Source organism: Trichomycterus rosablanca, chromosome 8 (assembly GCF_030014385.1).
Source record: "Trichomycterus rosablanca isolate fTriRos1 chromosome 8, fTriRos1.hap1, whole genome shotgun sequence".
In the NCBI taxonomy this organism is placed as follows: domain Eukaryota; kingdom Metazoa; phylum Chordata; class Actinopteri; order Siluriformes; family Trichomycteridae; genus Trichomycterus; species Trichomycterus rosablanca.
Window position 1 is genome coordinate 1,239,175 of NC_085995.1, and position 22,457 is coordinate 1,261,631.

Sequence of the window (22,457 nt, forward strand, 5' to 3'; positions counted from 1 at the left end):
TTCCATCTCTGCTTTTTTGTCATAACCGCATCCCCCAATCTCCCCGTCTCTCTCCATTAATCCACTCTGTGCCTTTAATTACCAGCAATCAGCAAATGCACGTGAACCAGCCGAACGGACGTTCCTAAAAAAAAAATAACAGAACGTATGCGCAGACCTCCACACACACACACACACACACACACACACACACACACACACACACACACACACACAGAGAGAGAGAGCACACAAATTACCGGCCCAAAGTAAAAGCAATTTGTTGATGTTTGTGAGTTGTTCGAGTCGACAGAGAGCGGGTACAGAGAGCGGGTACATCTTCTTGAACATAATTGCTGCTGTAATGACTTTTTCCCAGTAACGTGGAAAAAAAGCGGAGACTCGCCAGCCGCCGAAACGTCCGCGCGCACGGCCAGGCCTCCCAGAGAGCGGAGCTGAGTCACGCGCCTCTCAGGCAGTCGAAGCGTCCCCGCGACCCTCCCGACCGCTCTCCTAATACCCTCCTAATGGGCTCCGTTTAATGCGTGCCGAACGATTATTGCAGGCTCGGCACCGCTCCGATCCTCCGCGCCGAGGTTCGAGCCAGGCTGCGCATGCATCACCGCCATCAGCAGAACGCCTGCCGTAATCAGGCCGCGGTGGGCTAACGCACGGGCCACGCTAACAGGCGAGCCGTCCTGTTCTGTTCCGCGGCGTGCAGACTTTAAACGGGGCGTCACCGACGGCCTAATGAGTGAAGGAGGTTCTGATTGCAGCGTGTACGCAGAATCAACACTGGAACAAACATTAATGCTGTTTGTGTATAGATTAAAGACCGACACCTCACGTCCAAAAGCGCTGGAACAGCGGCTAAACTGCTAATAGATGCTAACAGGAAGCTAAGACGCTTTACGCTATATGGCCAAACGTATGTGGATGCCGGATCATGAGCTTGTTTTATATCAAGTTTCAAAACTGTGTGTGTTTATATTAAATCACTCCGTCGTTCCTTTGTAGCTTTAATATCTTTCAGTCTCTTGGAAAGCCTTTTTACAAGACTTTGGAGTGTGTCTGTGGGAATTTGTGCCCCTCGTTCAGTGAATACAGTCAGTGAGGTCAGGCGCTGAAGTTGAATTCATCCCAAAAGTGCAGAGTTGGCATGAAAGCAGGGCTTTTGTAGCCTAGTGTTTAAGGTACTGGACTAGTAATCAAATGATCGCTGGTTCAAGCCCCACTAATGCCAGGTTGGGCCCTCAAGCAAGGTCCTTAACCCACAATTACTTAGACAGTACTGTCACAGTACTGTAAGTTGCTTTGGATATATATATATACCAATCAGCCATAACATTAAAACCACCTCCTTGTTTCTACACTCACTGTCCATTTTATTAGCTCCACTTACCATATAGAAGCACTTTGTAGTTCTACAATTACTGACTGGAGTCCATCTGTTTCTCTACATACCTTTTTTTAGTCAGGACCCCCACAGGACCACCACAGAGCAGGTATTATTTAGGTGGTGGATCATTCTCAGCACTGCAGTGACACTGACATGGTGGTGGTGTGTTAGTGTGTGTTGTGTTGGTATGAGTGGATCAGACACAGCAGCGCTGCTGGAGTTTTTAAATAGCTTGTCCACTCACTGTCCACTCTATTAGACACTATATATATATACTTTTGGCCATGTTGTGTATTACAATAAACCAGTCAGCTTTGGATCTGTAAGAATCCGGCGTTCCACTCTAGCTCAGACATGTTGAGTTTAGACACGCCCGCTCCCCCTTCCTCCGTAAAGAGAATTGCATTTCATCGGGTGTCCCCCACACTCGCAGGTTCAAACCCGGACGGGACGAGCAGAAAATGAGACGCCGCTGTGAATCAATAGTGAGCGGACGTGCTGATCTGACTGAGCGCTCCGGGCCTGAGCAGGATGGAAATGAAGTCCGAGTTTTGAGATGACGAGATACTGCCGAGATCTGGGGATCCAGGGTTCGAATCTCAGCCGGTCAGGTGTGTGCGTGGTCGTGATCGGATGTCTGAGAGGGTGGGGTTGGCAGAAACAGCCTAGCTATTGTAAGGTGTGCTTATCAGTGCACTCTCAGTGCAGGTCCCAAGCCCATGTAGAAAAAGGAGGGGTGTCCTCACCCCCATAAAGAACCCTAAACAGCAGAATAAAGGCCGTAAGTTCCACAAAAACACATTTACATGGTTATGAGGTTATGAGGTTGTTCAAAACAGGGGCGGAACGGTGGCTTCACAGCAGGAAGGGCCTGGGTTCGATTCCCCGGCCTTGTGTAATCACGATGAAAGAGAAAGGGGACTTCCCCAAACTGTTGGCACAATATTAAAAGCTTATCATTTACCTTATATCATTTTTATACTCTGGTTAGTCTTGGATGTGGCAGAAACGACTAAAATCATTAGCGGGGGCGTCAACATACTTTTGGCCAAGGTCAAGTCACTCTGCATTTTAAACCTGGTACTGAACTAGTGATCAGGGGCGGCACGGTGGCTTGGTGGGTAGTACTGCAGCCTCACAGCAAGAAGGTCCTGGGTTCGAGTCCCAGATGGAGCAATCTAGGTCCTGTCTGTGCATGTTCTCCGTGTGTCTGTGTGGGTTTCCTCTAGGTGCTCCGGTTTCCTCCCACATTACAAATACATGCAGTCAGGTTAACTGGAGCTTCCTATCTGGGGTGTTTCCTGCCTTTTGCACAATGCACAATGATTTGCACCCACCATGACCCTGACCAGGATAGAGGTGGTAAAACAGTCAATAAATGAACTAGTAATCAGTAGGTTGTTCATTCAAGCCCCACCACTGCCAAGTGGCTCCTGCTGGATCCTTATATTGCTGTATGGCTTTTTTTCAGTCATAAATGAACTCTATATGGAAAGTTGTACATAAAGGAAACAATGTGCTTCTGAATTTGCAGCAACAGTTTGGGGAAGGTCCTCTCCTGTTCCAGCACGACTGCACCTCTATAAAGAAACCCCAGTGTCCTGCACAGAGTCCTGACCTCAGCGCCACTCAACAGCTCTGGGATGAACCGGAACATCAACTGATTAATTAGTGCCCAGCTGAATGGGCACAAATTCCCACAGACACACTTCTCAGAAGACCGGCTGTCACACAGAGGTCGCTCCGTTTTAATACCGTTCGTCCCAATACTTTTGTTCATATAAATTCCAACATTAGAAGGGACGTCCCAATACTTTTGTCTGTGTACATTCCAGAAAATAGTGTGTGTGTGTGTCGTGTGCCTCGTTCGATTCGGCGTTCCGTTTGTCGTCGTCGTCGTTCACGTCCGCTCTTTTTCTTTCTGGAGCTTCACCGGAACGACAGTGTGTAAATTATAGAGAAGTCCCACAGATAAGTGCAGGACCGCCGATTAGCCGCGTTGCTAAATTTGGCGCGTTACGGCTGCGTTGTGCGATGTGTGATTAAACACAACAAAACAAAAACGCGCCGGCGGTTATAAAATGAGGTTCGCTCACGTTTTTACCAAATTCTGGAGCTTTTAGTGCATTTTCGGGCTCAGATTGCAGTCGTGTGACTTTCTCGTTATCTCTTTGTGATGGTTGGCTGCACAGATGCCTCTTTTCTCCTGTTGTCTCGTGTCATACAGTAGTGGTGGGCGGATCGATCCAAATATCGATATTATCGATACCAACGTTGGTATTGGTATCGGATTGATACTAGTATGATGGGATCGATACTTCAGTTTTATTTTTTCTCCGCAACATTCAGCTCGTTTCTCCCGTTTCATCAGAAAGTAAAGATCATGTGTGTACAGACTCCACCGCTCCTCTCACATCTTACATGCTCTCACCTCGCTCCTCCCCTCCGGATCTACTGGGTTTACTGTGGTACCGTCACGTTGTTATGTTGTTATAATCCTAACACACATCGGTACATTAGTAGGCATTTGAAGATTGTACGTTTTTGAATACTTTGCTTCGCAGATACAGAAATAGAGGCGATTTTATGGAAATAATATGCATGCATAGTGAGGCTCTTATTCTGTGTGTTTGTGTTTTGGTGAATGAGAGCTCTTTTCTTTTGACTATGTGCTTATAAATGTAAACAGAATATCATCGATTTTTATTTTAAATGAACAAGGACACATATATTCGGTCACTAATAAAAATTTACAAATGTATTCACCCAGCAAACACAACTATTTGGTGTGAGTTAGCCGCTTTGTGGTGATACGCCATGATGGTGACGTTGTGAGGAAGTAAAGCTCCAGAAACAAGAACTCTGACCGCTTTAAACAATACATAATTTATTTACAACCTCAATGAGAGCAGCTACTTATAAAAAATGTACGTATTACAATAATACACATAAATGTCATGAAAATTCATTCAGATTTAGCAATTTGAAGATCTACCTTAATTATTAAAAAGTATCTGTATCAATATCGGCGATACTGGCCCTGTATTTACTTGGTATCGGATCAATACCAAATTTTGCAGTATCGCACACCACTATCATACAGTAACGCTGCGTTCAGTGGTGTCATGTGGGCGCCTTATCACACGCCCAAAATAACGTAACTTGCAGAACTTGACGTGGTTCAGAAGCTTGTTTTCTGTCCTGGATCTCCAGGAGATTTTCAGCAGTTTTCTGACGCACTCGTTCTCAAAATCCTTAGAAAAACGTGTCGTTCTTCCTCCTCCTACAGCGTCCAGTCTTCACGTCCACATGTGGCTACTGACCAGACCGAAGCTCTCGACAGTCGTAGCTTGGGGACGATGCTAATCCATTTAAATTAAATTCTTCTAATTTTTAAATTAATTTTTTATTCAGTTTTCCTCCCAATCCGGTCGTATCCAGTTGAAGCTCATCTCTCTCCCTCTCTCTCTCTTTCTTTCTCTCTCTCTCTCTCTCTCTCTTTCTCTCTCTCTCTCTCTCTCTCTCATCGCTGTTCCCACCCCTATCCGTGATCATCTGCCCCTCGTGCAGCTGCCTCAACCGATCAGTAGGGGTCAGTAGAGGTTATAATTACACCAGCAATGAGGAACCCTATTTCAGCCATTGATTATTTCAGCCATCATCCCTCCCCCTAAAGACACACAGCCAATCGTGCGTCTGTGTGGGCGCCCGGCAGGCTGATAGCAGAAATGGGATTTGAACTCGAAAGCCTAAGATTTCCAGGCTTCACGTCCACATGTGGCTACTGACCAGACCGAAGCTCCTGACAGTCGTAGCTTGGTGACGTTGCAAATCGACTTGATTAAATTCTCCTAATTATTATTTTCTTATTAATTAATTAATTGCTTATCTCACTCTCTCTCATCGTGGCTGCCACCCCCATCCTCAACCGGCCAGTAGAGATCATAATCACACCAGTATTTATAATTATAATTACACACCAGTCGTGCGTCTGTGTAGGCGCCGACTGGGATTCGAACCCGAGAGCTTGAGATCTTAGTACTGGTGGGCTAGAGTGTTTTTTCACCCCTGCACCATTCGACGCTCCATCAAAAACATAAAAAAATGTCACTGTGTATAATGAGTGTTGCGTACTCGCTCTCGCCACCTGGTGGAGAGCTTCGGCGACTGCATTTAAAAACAGACACTAGCGCATTAGGTTTGGCAGGACAGAAAACAGATTTATCGTGGACCGGGCCTACTCGTAGCGACGGAAGCGAACGTCAAACGGTTCCACGGTTTCCTGTTTTCGAAGTAATAAGACGGCGGTCGGCTGTTCGCTAAACACACGCCTGCGTACGTGCGGCGGTTCCAATCAAACGTCCTCACCCAGCGAACGGTAATAACGGCCCTAACGCTGAGCTCATAAATGACTGTAATTTATCCGCCGGCCGCTTCCTGTTCTCCCGGCGGCGTACGCGTAGCGCGGCTTTATTGGGGCACTTACCCTCCGAGCATGCTCAAGAAGGAGGGCAGGAGCGAGCGCGGCTCCGTCAGGCTCCACTTAATAGCGGCGGCTCCGGGTAATAAGGGGATGATGATTTTACACCACAAGGCGACGGCTCGAGCAGGGACACGCCGCATTAGCGCCGACGGCGATGTGAGGAGCTCTGGATGGAGCCAATCAGGGAAAGAAGGAGCTCGGACGGAGAGGGACGGCGTCCATGATCTCCGGCGCTCAGGTGAACGATCCGCTCCCAACCGCTGAGCCGGGCGGGGTCAGAACAATTAGCAAGATCGGAGCGAATCGGGACTGTGGTGGGCTGGTAACACTGCGCATGAGGCAGGACTGCACCCTACACAGGGGTGATTTCCACCAATTGAATGCAAGAGGCGTCCCAATACTTTTGTCTATATGAATTCCAAAATGAAAAGGAACGTCCCAATACTTTTGTCTATATAAATTAAAAAAATTAGAAGAGGTGTCCCAATACTTTTGTCTATATAAATTAAAAAAATTAGAATGGGTGTCCCAATACTTTTGTCTTTATGAATTGAAAATTATAAGGGCGTCCCAATACTTATGTCTATATAAATTCCAAAATTAGAAGGGGCGTCCCAATACTTTTGTCTTTATGAATTGAAAATTATAAGGGCGTCCCAATACTTATGTCTATATAAATTCCAAAATTAGAAGAGGCGTCCCAATACTTTTGTGTATATAAATTCCAAAATTAGAAGAGGCGTCCCAATACTTTTGTTTATATAAATTCCAAAATGAAAAGGAACGTCCCAATACTTTTGTCTATATAAATTGAAAATTATAAGGGCGTGCCAATACTTTTGTGTATATAAATTCCAAAATTAGAAGGGGCGTCCCAATACTTTTGTTTATATAAATTGAAAATTATAAGGACGTCCCAATACTTTTGTGTATATAAATTCCAAAATGAAAAGGAACGTCCCAATACTTTTGTCTATATAAATTCCAAAATTAGAAGAGGCGTCCCAATACTTTTGTTTATATAAATTCCAAAATTAGAAGAGGCGTCCCAATACTTTAGTTTATATAAATTCCAAAATTAGAAGGGGCGTCCCAATACTTTAGTTTTTATAAATTCCCAAATTAGAAGGGGCGTCCCAATACTTTTGTCTATATAAATTCCTAAATTAGAAGAGGCGTCCCAATACTTTAGTTTATATAAATTCCAAAATTAGAAGGGGCGTCCCAATACTTTAGTTTTTATAAATTCCCAAATTAGAAGGGGCGTCCCAATACTTTTGTTTACATTAATTGAAAATTAGAAGGGGCGTCCCAATACTTATGTCCACTCAGTGTAACGTGTGGGATTTGAACTCATGACCCTGCTGACCCGCTTTACTTTTAACTTAAACATGAGCGCTAGCCGCTGCAGAGCTAAATCTGACGACCCGGCTGAACTACGCGGCGGCGCGTTTAGCCTTTTCCGCTTGGCGTTAGCGTTTCCGCTCCATATTAAAAAGCTAGCAGGTGTCGCGCGGCTGCGTTTCGACTCCCCGCTAAAAATAGCTCAGCCGGGCGGGGCCGCGAGCGCCGTCTCACCTCCATTTAGCTCCGCGGACGCTGAACGCGGGGCCTGAAAACGCCCGGGGCCACAGGAATACGCAGACGGGCCGCGGGTCCCCTTTCAGCCGGATTACGCGGGGCTTTCGGTTGCCATGGCGACAGCAATTAGCAAGAAACTGGGTTACCGGGCAGACAGAGGCTACGGCACGCCGTTACCATAGCAACAAAGGTCAGGGCTCCTTTTGTTGCTCATGAGGAGGAGATGCGACGGTCAGACCCGCGGGATCATAAACACACTACACGGTCAAAAGTAATGGGACGCCCCTTCTAAAATTTGAATTTAAATAAACAAAAGTATTGGGACGCCCTTCAAATTTTGGAATTTATGTAGACAAAAGTATTGGGACGCCCTTCTAATTTTATAATTGATCTAGACAAAAGTATTGGGACGCCCTTCTAATTTTATAATTTATCTAGACAAAAGTATTGGGACGCCCCTTCTAATTTTGGAATTTAGATAAACAGAAGTATTGGGACACCGCTTCTAATTTTGGAATTTATATAGACAAAAGTATTGGGACGCCTCTTCTAATTTTGGAATTTAGATAAACAGAAGTATCAGGACACCTCTTCTAATTTTGGAATTTATATAGACAAAAGTATTGGGACACCCCTTCTAATTTTGAAATGTATATAGACTAAAGTATTGGGACGTCCCTTCTAATTTTGGAATAAGTATTGGGACGCCCCTTCAAATTTTTTTATTCATGTGTTTCACCCACAACAGTTACTAACAGGTGAAATAAATCAATTACATAAAATGAATGCGAGCCTCCTCTCATCAGAGCCTGACTAACAGACTAAGATTAAATGAATGGGCACAAATTCCCACAGACACACTCTAAAGTCTTCCCAGTAAAAAAGGGTTCCCAGACGACTGGATGATAGTAAAACTACAAAAGAAAGCCAGAGCCGTTCAAAATAAACGTACATGGTTTTAGAATAGGGATAGATAAGAACAAGCTCACGCTCATGCGTCCACATACTTTTGACCATATAGCGTTATGTACATATAGGACAGATTTTGGGTTTGATCGTGTTGGTAGCGCTTTTTAAAGTGGAAAACCAAAAAAAAAAGGAATCTAATTCCGTCCCCCCGGTTAGCTTATTAATCCGAGCTTTGTGCCCTTTCACGGAGCCGCGGCGGCCCGTCGAGCCGCGGCGCTCGGGTGTCACCGCGCCGTCCGAATGTGTTCAATTAACCCGAGCAACCAGATTCTGACTGGACAGTTAATCCTGCAACACCTGCAGCCTCGCCGGGTGAGTCCAGCTCACACCAACACACACCAACACGTCGTTACACACCGCGAGAGAGGCGCCGAGCCGCCGCCACAGAGCCGCCACCGAGGAGCCGGACGTCTAATTAACCGGCCCAGTAAAACCAGATCCAGGTTCTGACGGCTAAAATCAGCCGACCGGGTCGTTACGGATCATCTAGTTCAAAACGGAAATTCACCGAGCGCCGGGGGGAAAAGTTCAGACCAGGTTTTAATTATAACGTGACACGAGTTTTAAAGAATAAAGAACAATCGCAGCACGTTTGTCCTTAAAAAAATGGAAACATTTAATAGTTTAATAGTTAAATATACGTACACTAAATGACCAAAAGTATTCGGACACCTCACCGTGAACTTGCTTTTAAAATAGAGCGACCTCTGTGTGACCTTTGCAGCTTTGATTTGAAGCCAATTCAGCCAAAAGATTTATATAACTGGGCGCTGATGCTGATGTTCCAGTTCTTTATAGAGCTTTACACCGATCAGCCATAACATTAAAACCACCTCCTTGTTTCTACACTCACTGTCCATTTTATCAGCTCCACTTACCATATAGAAGCACTTTGTAGTTCTACAATTACTGACTGTAGTCCATCTGTTTCTCTGCATGCTTTGTTACCCCCTTTCATGCTGTTCTTCAATACCACAGAGCAGGTATTATTTAGGTGGTGGATGATTCTCAGCACTGCAGTGACACTGACGTGGTGGTGGTGTGTTAGTGTGTGTTGTGCTGGTATGAGTGGATCAGACACAGCAGCGCTGCTGGAGTTTTTAAATACCGTGTCCACTCACTGTCCAATCTATTAGACACTCCTACCTAGTCGGTCCACCTTGTAGATGTAAAGTCAGAGACGATCGCTCATCTATTGCTGCTGTTTGAGTCGCTCATCTTCTAGATCTTCATCAGTGGTCACAGGACGCTGCCCACGGGGTGCTGTCGGCTGGATATTTTTGGTTGGTGGACTATTCTCAGTCCAGCAGTGACAGTGAGGTGTTTATAAACTCCAGCAGCGCTGCTGTCTGATCCACTCATACCAGCACAACACACACTAACACACCACCACCATGTCAGTGTCACTGCAGTGCTAAGAATGATCCACCACCTAAATAATACCTGCTCTGTGGGGGTCCTGTGGTGGTCCTGACCATTGAAGAACAGCATGAAAGGGGGTAACAAAGCATGTAGAGAAACAGATGGACTACAGTCAGTAATTGTAGAACTACAAAGTGCTTCTATATGGTAAGTGGAGCTGATAAAATGGACAGTGTGTGTAGAAACAAGGAGGTGGTTTTAATGTTATGGTGCTGGAAAAGGAGAGGGCCTTCCCTAAACTAACACATTGAACGTTGCTCAGCTGATCGATTCAGTTAGTGAGTTAATGGCGTACGTTTCATAGCGTACCGCATTTCTCCTCTCCTCCTCTCTCCTCCTCTCCTCTCCGGTACGGTGGTACGGGGTACAACCTCTATTTTCTGATTAATGCTGCTCCACTCCAGCCGTTAATGGACTTTATTTAATTAGGCTTTAAAAAATGGGGGCGTTCAGGACGGCTCAAGCTAAAAGGGGGGCGTCTGTCCAGCCCGAAATAGTGCTCTCATTTTAAAAATCGTGCTGCCTTTTAGGACGGAGCGTAAAATAATCCATGTCCCAAAAACAACACGTGGCATCAGATTTTTGGACAAATAACAAACATCAGATTCAAATCGTCTCCATAAATACATTCACTATGTGATCAAAAGTATTCGAACGCCTCAAGGCATCGAAACAAAAGGCATTAAAATAGAGCTCTGTGTGATCTTTTCAGCTTCACCGAATCCAGGACCGAAACCCCTGCTGAGCAGTTAGAGGAATCAATCCTCTTCTTGGATGTTCAAACTTCACCAATTTAAGATTCTCAGATATGAACTAACTGTGTATTAACATTTGAATAAAAATATATATTTATTAATTTATTTATTTTTACTTTTTCAATTTGTTTATTTAATTATTTATTTTATTGATCTTTATATATTTTTTTTTATCTATTAATGTATTTGTTATTTATTTTATTTTAGTTTATTTTTATTATTTTATTTATTTTTTGTATTTTTTTATTTATTCATTTATTTTTATTTGTTTATTTTATTTTATTCTATTTCTATTTGTTTAATTATTTATTTTTATTTAATTTTTTATTTATCAGCTTACTTTTTATATATTTTAGTTTATTGTATTTTTATTTTATTTTTTATTATATTTAATTTTTCATTTATTTATATAATTATTCATTTTTTTAATGTTTTAATGTATTTTTACTTTTTACTTATTTTATTTTTATTTTTTAATTATTTATTTGTATTTAATCTTTTATTTATTAACTTATTTTGTATTTATTTTAGGTTATTTAGTTTTTTTGTTAATTAACTGTTTCTTGTTTTATTTTTATTTATTTATTATATGTATTTATTTATTAATTCATTTTTATTTAATTTAGTTTAGTTTATTTTTATTTATTAATTTTTACATCTGCGGCACCCAACTATTTGCATACGACAGTAACCTCATAAGGAATCATTAGATAACTTGCTGCGTCCTCATCTCATTTCAACCATTACTGACCAGTTCCCTTTTATAGTCCTCTACTGTACCTGTACACATACAAACACAGCCGGGACCCCACACAGACATGATCAGCTAACGTGTAAGAGTGGGAGGACTGGGGGGATTCCTCATCGCTGCTGCAATTGCGGCCTCTGGTGGCTGGTCGAGGCGCTGCACAGAGACGGTGAATGATGGAGAGTAGTGCGTGACTCTGTGAACCCACCAAGTGCAGGTGAAGAGAAGCGGTTGGCAACTGTTTGTGAGGATGAACATAATCATTGTGTTTTATTTATCATTAAAATACCAGTTATTTTTCCTTACTGTTCATCAGCAATATGAACTCTGCAGGACCCTGAAGCTGTGCAGCGCCCACATTACCCGCCGCACCACCCACACAGTAAATTGTCGAAAACACGGAATTTAGTGCCGTTTTTAAATAAGTGACACCGTTCGGGCGTCACGGACGCCTCCTGTACCTCCCAGTATCGTCACAGAGAACCAGACCGTAATAAAACGGATCCATTATCGGGGCGGAACACAGAGGCGCTCCGGTAGCACTTAGCATCTGTTTACATTGCGCTATGCTAATATCAATTGTGGGACTGATTCATTTCACCTTGTGTACAAAGATGGCCCCGCTCCGTCCCCCTGAGGACCGGCGGGAGGACAAATCGGGTCTGGTGGAGGCTGCGGCGCTGATTGGAACACGAGAGCCGCTGGGTTTTATTTTTATCAGAGCGAGAGAAAAAAAAGGACGGAGAAATAAAGTGAAAACACACATCTGAGGTTGTTAGTCTCCGGGGTGTTCGGAAGCGAAAGGAAAAAGTCACGACTCCTCCGTCTTTTTAAAAGCTTCTTAAAGTTCTGCGGCGTGCCATTTTCCTTTCTTTCTCTTTTTTTGGGGGGCTAAAAATGGACCCTGAAGTGCAAATCCAGTCGGCATGATCATTTCTCCGGGCTTCATCAATGCGATTGCTAAGATTCCCTGCTAGTCACTGACAGAAATTTCCTGCAGCCCGGCGAACAGTTTTTAGGGCAGCGACGTGGGCGTCCGGTCGGCCGCGGGGCTTCTCTTTCATTCCGTCCGGAATTCAAACGAGGGTTATAATTTTCAGCGCGGGGCAAATAAAGAGGGAGGAAAAAGCTCTGAAATAAAAAGATGTCGATTGCATTGTTCAGCACGGCCGTTCTCGTTGTTCGGATGTAAAAGGGGGTACTTAAGCGCCCCCTCTGTTCCCGTGCGCACAGGTTCTAGATAATTATGAGTCTCATATTTAAAAAAAAAAGACAAAAAAAGGACGGACGGATGTACAGAAGGACACAGGGAATAAAAAAAGCTCCTGAACACTTAGGATTTTCATTTTTCGGGTTAAATTAACGCTCACTGTTGTGCTCGGCTGTGTAATCACAGGACACGGTGTCATTATGAGGACGTGCTATTAACCGACCCCGCTCCCCTCTTACTGCCGTTAGTTCTGGCTTTCTGTCCTCTGTGAGGAACCCCCTCAGGCAGAACGAAACGTGTGAGTCAGTATCGAATTATTTATTATTATTATTATTTATTATTACCATTATTTCCGTCCCTATGCAGTGGGATTCAGCGCCAGTTCCGGGACCGAATTGGACTTGTTTATTTAAGTTTATTTCATTTTATTTTTATTTTATTTTTATTTTTATTTATTTTTTAAAGTTATTTTTTATTTATTTAATTCTTATTTATTTATTTAGAATATATATATATAATTTTTTTTATTAAGTTATTTTTTATTTATTTAATGTCTATTTTTTATGTATATTATTTTTAATTAATTTTTTATTTAATTTTTTATTTATTAAGTTATTTTTTATTTATATAATTGTATTTATTTTATATACTGTATATATATATAAATAAATATATATTTTTTTATTATTTTAATTAAGTTATTTTTTATTTCATTTATTTTATTATACATTATTTTTGTATTTATTTATTTGTATTAAATTTTTTTATTTATTTCATTTTTATTAATTTATTTATTAATATATATTATTTTTAATTTATTTATTTTTATTTATAATTTTTTTATAAGTGCTATTAACCGATCCCGCTCCCCTCTTACTGGCTTTAATTCTGGCTTTCTGTCCTCCGTGAGGAACCCCCTCAGGCAGAACGAAACGTGTGAGTCAGTATCGCCGCGCCGGCCATTATTTCCGACCCTATGCGGCGGGATTCAGCGGCAGTTCCGGGACCGAATTGGACTTGTTCTCGCCGTCGATCTTCCCGGCGGCGCTGACGCATGCCGACTGGAAGGCCCGAAGGTCAGCTCGATCCTCCCGCTGAGGTGCGAATCCCTTTCCTGAGCCGGGCGGGGAGCCTAATTACGGAGCTCTGTAAGAACTGAAGCGCTGATTTGGGACTTTGACTGAATGTTGTTTTTTTTTTGAAGGGGGAAAAAATGACTGCGGTGAGTTCGAACCCATTCTGACGTGACCTGAGCTGGTATTCGATTTCAATTCGATTTATCAAGCGCTCGATCCCGGTCAGGGTCGCGGCAGGTCCGGGTTTTACCACATAGATGCATGACTGGTTGATAGCACCACGAGAGACGACTGAGCTACACTAGCCTGAATTTACCAGTCAGGACTGGCTGAAAATGTTGAGCGTTGTTTATTAATTAATTTATTATTTATTCGTATTTTAACGTCATGATGTCAAACACTGATTCACCTCACTTGAAGGTCTTCGGACTGTAGGAGGAAACCCACACAGACACGGGGAGAACATGCAAACTCCACACAGAAAGAAAAGGGAATCAAATCCAGGACCAGGACCGTCTTGCTGTGAGGCACCGTGCTGCCCAACTTAAAAAATTTTGAGCGTAAATGATATGCAGCAACGGTTTAGGGAAGTCCCTTTCCGCTGTGCTCTGCTTGGAGACCTGATCTCAACCCCACTCTAAAAAATCGACCAGCATCAGCACCCAGCACCCATACGAATGCTTTTTTTAACTGAACGGGCACAAATTCCCACAGACTTAGTTGTATAAAGTCTTGTAAGAAGCCTTTTCAGAAGGGCGGCTGTTGTTCTAGCAGAAAAGATCACACTCATGGTCAGGTGTCCAAATATGTTTGGTCATATAGTGTAAGAAGGGTATGAGGATCAATTTATTGGTGAAGCCTCAGGTTGCTCTAAATAGCCGAAATTATATGGTCGCCACTCCAATGTATGTAAAAAATTTATTTGGACACTCTACATTTACATTTTCAGCATTTAGCAAGCTTTTATCCAAAGTGACTTACATTACAGTGGCTGTATATTATCTGAGCAATTGAGGGTTAAGGGCCTCGCTCAAGGGCCCAACAGTGACAACCTGGCCGTGGTGAGGTTTGAACCTGTGACCTTTTAATTACTAGTCCAGTACCTTAACCTCTAGGCTGCCCACTGCCCACTAAACCCCCCCCCCCCAAACATCAGTTAGCGATTTGAGACACGTCCCACATGATGTATTTAAATCAGCTTTAATTTACAGTAAAAAAAAACCATCTAAAAATAAAATACTGGAATATTTACAATAAATATAAAGTTCATATAAATATAATCTATAAAAGTACAGCATGGGGTCGCGTCCCGACCCTCTCGGAGCCCTCAGGAGCAGCTGTGGCGCATGTGGAAGTTGACCACGTATTCGGCGTTGGTGCGCTGAACCGAGATGGCGAACGGCTCGAACGGGTGGAAGGTGAAGGCGACCAGGCGGCGGACGGCGTGATTTATGGGGCGACCCAACAGACCCGCCTGGATCTTAAACTTCAACAGGCCGGAGTCGCGGGCGTAGAACCTGCACCAGAGCGGAGAGAGGGAACCTGAATTAAATCCACACGCAAATACACCGTACGGACAAAAGTATCGGGACACGGCTTCTAATCACTGAACTCATGTTTCAGCTAGGAGAACGGCGCAGGCACAAATTCCCACACCCATACTTTAAAGTCTTGCGAGAGAGCGTCAAAATAATCTCGGGGAGCGGGGCGGGTCACCGGGTTTGTACCCTCACCGTATGGGGTGATCTCCGCAGGTTTTGGGGCGCTCCATGACCGACACCCATTTGTCATCGTAGCTGAAGAGCGAGAGGTCCAGGTACGGGCTGCTGCTGTATGACTGGGCGCTGATGGGCAGCTGACCGAGCAAGCGGCGCACCGCCTCCGTGTGCCCGCCGTACTTGGCGTTCACTATAGTGTCCTTAAACCTGCTCACACACACACACACACACACACACACACACACAGAGAGAGAAAAACTGTAAGAGCAAAGCAAAGTTACCAGCACAGTTTCTAAAAGACGTGCACTCTGGCGCCCTCTACCTGCCACACAATGCCAACCAAAAAAGTAGAGCTAAATGCTGAAAATGTCAACGTAGATGGGTTTGAATCTGAGCTGTCCTATCAGCCGGCCGGGCGCCTACACGGACACGTGATTGGCTGTGTGTCTGTAAGGGGCGGGACAACAGCTGAAGCAGGGTTCCTCGTCTCACAGACCCCGCCCCCTGCAGGTGAAAAGGAGCGATCCTCCGCTGTAAGTGACCGAGCACATTGAAGCTACCGTCCGCACCTGCGCTGGACCTGCCGGGCGTAGTTGTTGCTGGAGGCCGAGCAGGGGAACTGAACCGCCTCGCTGTGTAGAGTGGCGTTGCGGAAGAGGTCGCAGAAGTTCTCGAAGAGCTCCAGCAGCTGGTCCGACGTGTTCTCGAAAACCGCGATCACCTCCGTCGTGACCATGTTGTAAACCACGAAAAACGAGGGCTGTGAGGACAACGAGAGACGGGAAATTATTATTATTATTAATATTATAATACATATATATAATATATAATATAATACATTAATATTATAATTATAATACATTTTTAAGAAAAATCAGGAAAACACAGAGAAAAAGGCGAGAACAGAGCGAGCCTCCTGACAAAACAAAGCCTATCGCTCATGTAAACAGAGAGACGTGCGCCGACTAGTGGACGATTACTGAACTACCGGCCCCTAGAATAGTCGAACCGGACGTTCGGCTTCCCAGATTTTGTCCGTTAAACGGAGCTTCCTCATTATTAATAAATCTCATGTAGAAGAACTTTAATAGACACACTGTACAGCCAAAACTATGTGGACACCTGATCATAATCTTGAACAATGCATCTTAAAATGCATCTAAGATCCAAGAGGGCCTTCCCCAAACTGCTGCAACGAATCTGCAGGCGCTATCACTGATCATATACGACTGATCTCGAACAAGTCATTAGCCATCATTAGCCGAGGTGTCCACATACTTTCGGCCACACAGCGCACTAGGCTGATGGCGGACCGTAACCTGCGAGGGGTCGGTGACCCGCAGCGTGACCACGTCCTCGCTGGTGTACTTGATCAGCAGGTGGTTCTCGTCCAGCAGCTGCATCTTCCACATGCGCAGCTGGCGCAGCTGGTCGAAGAACTGGAAGAAGCGGCGCTTGGCGGTGGCGCTGCCGTCCTGCTCGGCCCTCCTCCACAGGAACACCAGCAGCCTGTGCTTCAGCGAGCTGATGCTCTTCTCCTTGTAGAGGCGCGAGAAGCCGGCCGGGCCCTCGGCCTGCGGCTCCGAGTACACGGCCGAGAGGGTCAGCAGGTCGTCCTCGTAGCAGAAGCGGCCGATGGTCCGCACGTCCAGGAACGTCCCCTCCGCCGTCACCTGCACGGGGGAAGTTACGTCATTTAATAAGAGTGAAATTCCCACTGCGACCCTGACCAGGACCCAAAAACACAACTGGGCTTATCCAGAAAACTGAAACCTGAATGAGGATGAACAGCGCCCCCTGGTGTCTCGGCAAACGTCGCACTTTGCACCGACAGTGACGGACTACGTTTATGCCATTTAGCAGACGCCTTTTATCCGAAGCCACGGTACAGTCACAGTCTGAGCAATTAAAGTGTTAAGGGCCTTGCTCAAGGGCCCAACAGTGACAACCTGGCGTGGTGGGGCTTGAACCAGCAACCTACTGATTACTAGTTTATAATTACTAGATTATAAGCGTCGTTCAGACGGCATGAGACGCTCTTACCGCCTCGTATCAAACCGTTCGTCTCATTCTAGGAGCGGTCAGCAAACTGGGTCAAAGTTCAATCAGGTAAGCTTTGCAGAGGGTGGAGTAGCAGCTCGGTCAAACTCACCTGGAAGACGTGGATGGTCTGCTGCTGGACGGACAGGACGGCCAGTATGTTCCTGTACAGGTAAAGTCCCTGATTGTGCGACAGGATGACCTTGTCGCATTTAAAAGCGCGCGTGTCGCACAGTCGCCCCGTGTGCAGGTCCACCACGTGGAGCGAGTAGTCCTCCAGCGGCGAGCGCGGGTTGGGCGTGACCGCCTCGTTGTTCCGATACACCTCGAAGAAGTGCGGCTGAGGCTCGTCGGGCAGGTACGCGGCCGAGCCCACGATCACGTAGCGCCCGTCGTCCGTGAACAGGCTGCACTCGCGGTTCAGGTGCTCGCCGTTGGACGCCACGCTGGTGACGTGGAGGAGCGAGAAGAAGCGGGAGAACAGGCGGGCCCGGACGCCCTCGCTCAGGACCTCGCCGTCTCGGCCCTCGTCGTGGACCTGCAGCAGGTCCTCGGCCGCCTGGCAGCCCCGGAACTCGTAGATCTCCAGCGAGGTCTGGTCGGAGGAGAAGGCCACGAAGCAGCGCCCGTCCGGGGAGAACTTGCGCAGGAAGCACGGCGGCTTCTCCACGTTCACGGCCGTGAAGTTTGGGAAGAGGTTCTGGTGGAAGCAGCGGACGCGGTGCCAGTGGGCGCCGGGCCGGCCCGAGCTGATGCGCCGCAGCTCTAGGCGGTGAACGACGTTCTGGTTCTGGATGCGCCGTGGCTTCAGGGTTGGAAAGTCGTCCTCCGAGGAGATCATGGCTGGACAGGGTTACAGACAGGACTGTGAATTCTGAAAAAACAGAAAAATGCGGTATGAAGTACCGTAAGCCAAAAGTATGTGGACACCTGAGCATGATTTGCTGGACATCCCGTTCTAAAACCAGTTCATCAATGCTCCTAAAAAGAGGCTTCTCACAAGACGTATGTCTGTGTATGGGAATTTGTGCCCATTCAGTAACACACAAGAGCATTTGTATGGCTGTGCACTGGTGTTACTGTTCCAGTTCATCCCAGAGCTGTTCAGTGGGGCTGAGGGCATGCTGGAACAGGAAAGGAACTTCCCCAAACTGTTGCTGCATACTTGGAAGCAGGTAATTTCCTCTCTGTTAATGGTTTATTACACCTAAAAGCAATTGTTGTGGCTGAAACCCATACATTTGTAAAAAATATGGGTGTCCCAATACTTTTCTCATTATTTATACAGAATCGACCACCTGAAGGGTTGCCAGATTTTTACAGTTGAAATCCATCAAAAATAATCGGAAATAACACACACACACACACACACACACACACACACACACACACACACACACACACACACACACACACACACACACACACTCAATGTTCTGTCCTAATAATTTATGAACTATACTGAACTGTACTATACTGTACTCTGTATGTTTAATAGTGTGGTGTAAACATGGTAAATAAGTTTTGGTTCAGATTAGATAATAAAAATTAATAATAATGAAATGACTGAAGTAGGAAAAGTTCCAATCTGGCAACATACCCATTCAAATCCATTCAAGTTTTAACTGTTATTATTTTATTTATTTTTTCAGTCACGACATTTGACTCACCAGCTCAAATTAACATTCGTTATTTTACTCATCGTTTTAAAATAAACACATATACAATACATTAGTATTAATGACGTACTTTACAGTTTATTTATTTTATCTCTAGTTTTGATTAGCCGGTTAGATTAGCACTTACCTGCATAAGTTTAACCGATTGTTTACTACAGCGGAGAAGCGAAAACAGTAAAACACTATAATAAGGAAAGTATATTTTATTTATATTTACTCTTTCTCTTGAAACGCGTAAATCCGTGAAGTAAAAGTTGTAGTGTTTTGATCAGATGCTAATGCTCCGGTATGTGTGATGCTGAGCACACAGCGCATGCGCACTAGAGGAGAACAGCGACACCCCAGGAACGGAGGAGTACTTCAAATCACACGTGTAAACTCGTTTTATCCTGGTCAGGGTCGCGGTGGTTATGAATCATTGGGATAAATGTAGGAAATATTTCAGACGGGTCACCAGTCTATCACAGGTTGGACACACACACACATTTTAACCGGTTAACCTGACTGCATGTCTTTGGAAACGGACCAGCCAGAGGAAACCCACACAGACACAGGGAGAACATGTAAACTGCGCCACCGTGCCACAAATTCCCACAGACATACCTCAAAGAGTGGCTGTTGTTCTAGCTGAAAAGATCACATAAACGTCAGTCTATTTTAATACCATTTGTTTTTGAAACAGGGCATCCAACAAGCTTATGGTCATTTACGTTTACATGTTCGGTATTTAGCAGACGCCTTTATCCAAAGCGACTTACAGTTGTGACAGTATACAATCTAAGCAATTGAGGGTTAAGGGCCTTGCTCAAGGGCCCAACAGCAGCAACCTGGCAGTGGTGAGGCTTGAACCGGCAACCTTATGATTACTGGACCAGCATCTTAACCACTAGGCTACAACTGCTCAGGTGTCCAAATACTTTATTGTGGGTTTGGTGTTCCTGGGATTAAACAGAGCATTTCCTGCCCTGGCATAACTGAACCCATGTGCACAAACACATGGTTTTACTGGTTTGGAACTCACTGGCAGATGCTGTTTGGATATTTGACCATCGCACTTCATAGCAATGGGGGAGTTTAACCGAACTTGCTGGTCTTCTGGCACAGATGTGTCCTCTACAGGTGTACATAAATGTTTGACATGAACTATAACATTATAAAAGAGCAGAGCAACACTCAGGGTGCATTCCAGTCCCTCCAGTAGTTCCCTGTGAACTAAAATTGGGACTACACTGGGAATTCAGACATTTTGGGTGAGATTTCTAACTGTAGGGAGTGAATTTTGTTGAATTGGAAAAGAACTTCAGGGAGTACCAATCAGTCACTGCGTGTCTTGCAGGTTAAGATGTTACGTGAGAGCAGCGAATAGTACGAGTGTAATTATGAAGGACTATTCATTCATCTAATCAGGAGCAACACGACGCGCCGTAAACACGCCACAGAGCCGCAGTAAGTCCATCAGATCACTTTTATTCCGTTATTACACACACACAACATGATACACGGCCCAGCTTCATTAGTCTGGAGTTACTGCAGAAAGCAAAGGAACGCTGAGATCGCTGTTAACGCAAAGCTCTGGCGTTTACATGATGATGTCACAGGACAAGGGATTTGACCAACTGAAGTTCCCTTATAACTAAAGCACTTCACTAAAGAATTAACTAAAGAATTTCAGTCCAAATTTAGGGTTTGTGTTTAGCGATTGAACATTTTTCATTCATGTATCATAAGAAATATGAGGCGCAATATGACATATGAGGCGTCCTAGCAATCATACAGTAATGACATTAGTGTAAGAGACTTTTCTGTGCTGTCGTCTGCTGTGCTGACAATGCTTGATGTGTGTGTTTACGTATTGAGGCATTTTGTCGCTTTGTGGATTCCATATTCAATATAAAACTGTACTTCTCTACACACGTGATCGTCTCTGTGCTGCACCTCAGAAGAACAAACCAGTAAAGTTTTCTGCTCCCCATCGTTTGTCTATGCACAGTTTATTTCCTTCTATATAAACTCAGCAACGCTCGGTTACACTGACAAATCCTACGGCAATTCAGTTAGCAATCGGTTAGACAAATGTCCAAGATGTCAAAGTGTAAAGCAGCTAAAAACACGACTCGCGTAACTCTGGGTAAACTCCCAACCGATTCTGTGGATGCAGGAATGGGCGTGGGGGGTGAAAACACGGACGACAATATTCGTCTTTCAACTATTAAGGTGGGCTGTGCTGTTGCCGTGAACGAGGTCCGTAAAATTAAGCCAAGATCACATGATTAGTGTGTAGGGATTAGTGTGCGCTTAGATGGAGCAGGGGTACGATCCAGGGTTTAGATCTCTGCAGTGCTAACAGCCGGTCTGGTTCCTTTATAGATATGATTGGCTAATCTCTGGGGGAGGATTGGTGGCCGAAACAGCCCAGCCATAGGGAGGCAGACTTGTCTGTGCGCTCTCAGTGCAGGTCCCAAGCCCAGATATAAATACGAGAGTAGAATCTGTGCCAAGTCTGGTACGAGGACCAGATCATCCATGGCCACGCCTTAGAGACCCGGTGGAAAGGAATGCAGCTTCAGAACGTACAGTAAACAGCAGGAGACGATTCTAATGTCCAGTTGAACTGGACGTGGTCTCACGATGGCAAACAGAGGGGCATTAGGAGTGAAAATTAGTCAAAAGAGGCCCTAATGCAGAGCGAAAAAAAAAAGCTCAGCCATTAACGAATTATCCTGAAAAGGTGAGGCAGAGGAAGACGAGCTGCACTTTCTTCCTCCTCTGCTCGCCGCTGTTGATGGAACAAATGGACGGCCGGATGTTTAAAACGTTCGGGCGGAACATTTGGACTTTGTAAATAGACTTTTTATCAGAGCGCTCAATGGGACGCGGCCCAATTTTCGGCAGAATTATGAAATTAACACACCATTTCAAAATGTCAATTGACATCCTCTGACAAGCAGATTTCCATAATGATTACGAGAAAGGTCATTTAAAAAAACCAGCATTAGCAACGGAGGGGCTTTCAGTACACGAATCCGTACTCTAATTTGTCTTCATTGCTTCCCTGGCGACTGTCTTAGCTGGTGACTTCTCTGTGCCCATATTAATATATACACTATGTAGACAAAAAGTGCATGTGCATCAGCTGAAACAGTTGCTAACAGGTGTAATAAATCAGTCATTTATAGGGAATGATATGCTTCCAGCTGTGCAGCAACAGTTTAGGGAAGGTCCTTTCTTTTTCTAGCACAAAGCCCTGACCTCAGCCCCACTCATCAGCCCTGGGATCAGCCATAAAATACAAATGCTGTCATATTTACACTAAATCGGCACAAATTCCCATACACAGACTTACTTTAAAGCTTAGTGAGAAGACTTCTCAAAGGTGGCTGTCGCTCTAGCTGAAAAGA

General features: G+C 44.7%; 1 protein-coding gene across 1 annotated transcript; it reads right to left on the reverse strand.

Moving 5' to 3' along the window:
- Nucleotides 1-14,806: 14,806 nt before the first annotated feature.
- On the reverse strand, nucleotides 14,807-19,317 carry det1 (DET1 partner of COP1 E3 ubiquitin ligase). The gene is made up of 6 exons (XM_062999688.1): nucleotides 19,187-19,317; nucleotides 17,493-18,254; nucleotides 16,660-17,013; nucleotides 15,910-16,100; nucleotides 15,356-15,547; nucleotides 14,807-15,139 (listed from the first exon to the last, which is right to left on the reverse strand). The coding sequence occupies exons 2-6, from the start codon at nucleotides 18,219-18,221 to the stop codon at nucleotides 14,950-14,952; spliced, it is 1,656 nt and encodes a 551-aa protein (XP_062855758.1). The 5' UTR covers nucleotides 18,222-18,254; nucleotides 19,187-19,317; the 3' UTR covers nucleotides 14,807-14,949.
- Nucleotides 19,318-22,457: the final 3,140 nt, after the last annotated feature.

Coding starts and splice junctions, on each gene's coding strand:
- det1 (XM_062999688.1), bottom strand. CDS start 18,221: ATGATCTCCTCGGAGGACGACTTTCCAACCCTGAAGCCACGGCGCATC. Junction 16,101..16,659: donor GGGTCACCGACCCCTCGCAG/GTTACGGTCCGC, acceptor TTGTCCTCACAG/CCCTCGTTTTTCGTGGTTTA. Junction 15,140..15,355: donor TGCGGAGATCACCCCATACG/GTGAGGGTACAA, acceptor GCTCTGGTGCAG/GTTCTACGCCCGCGACTCCG.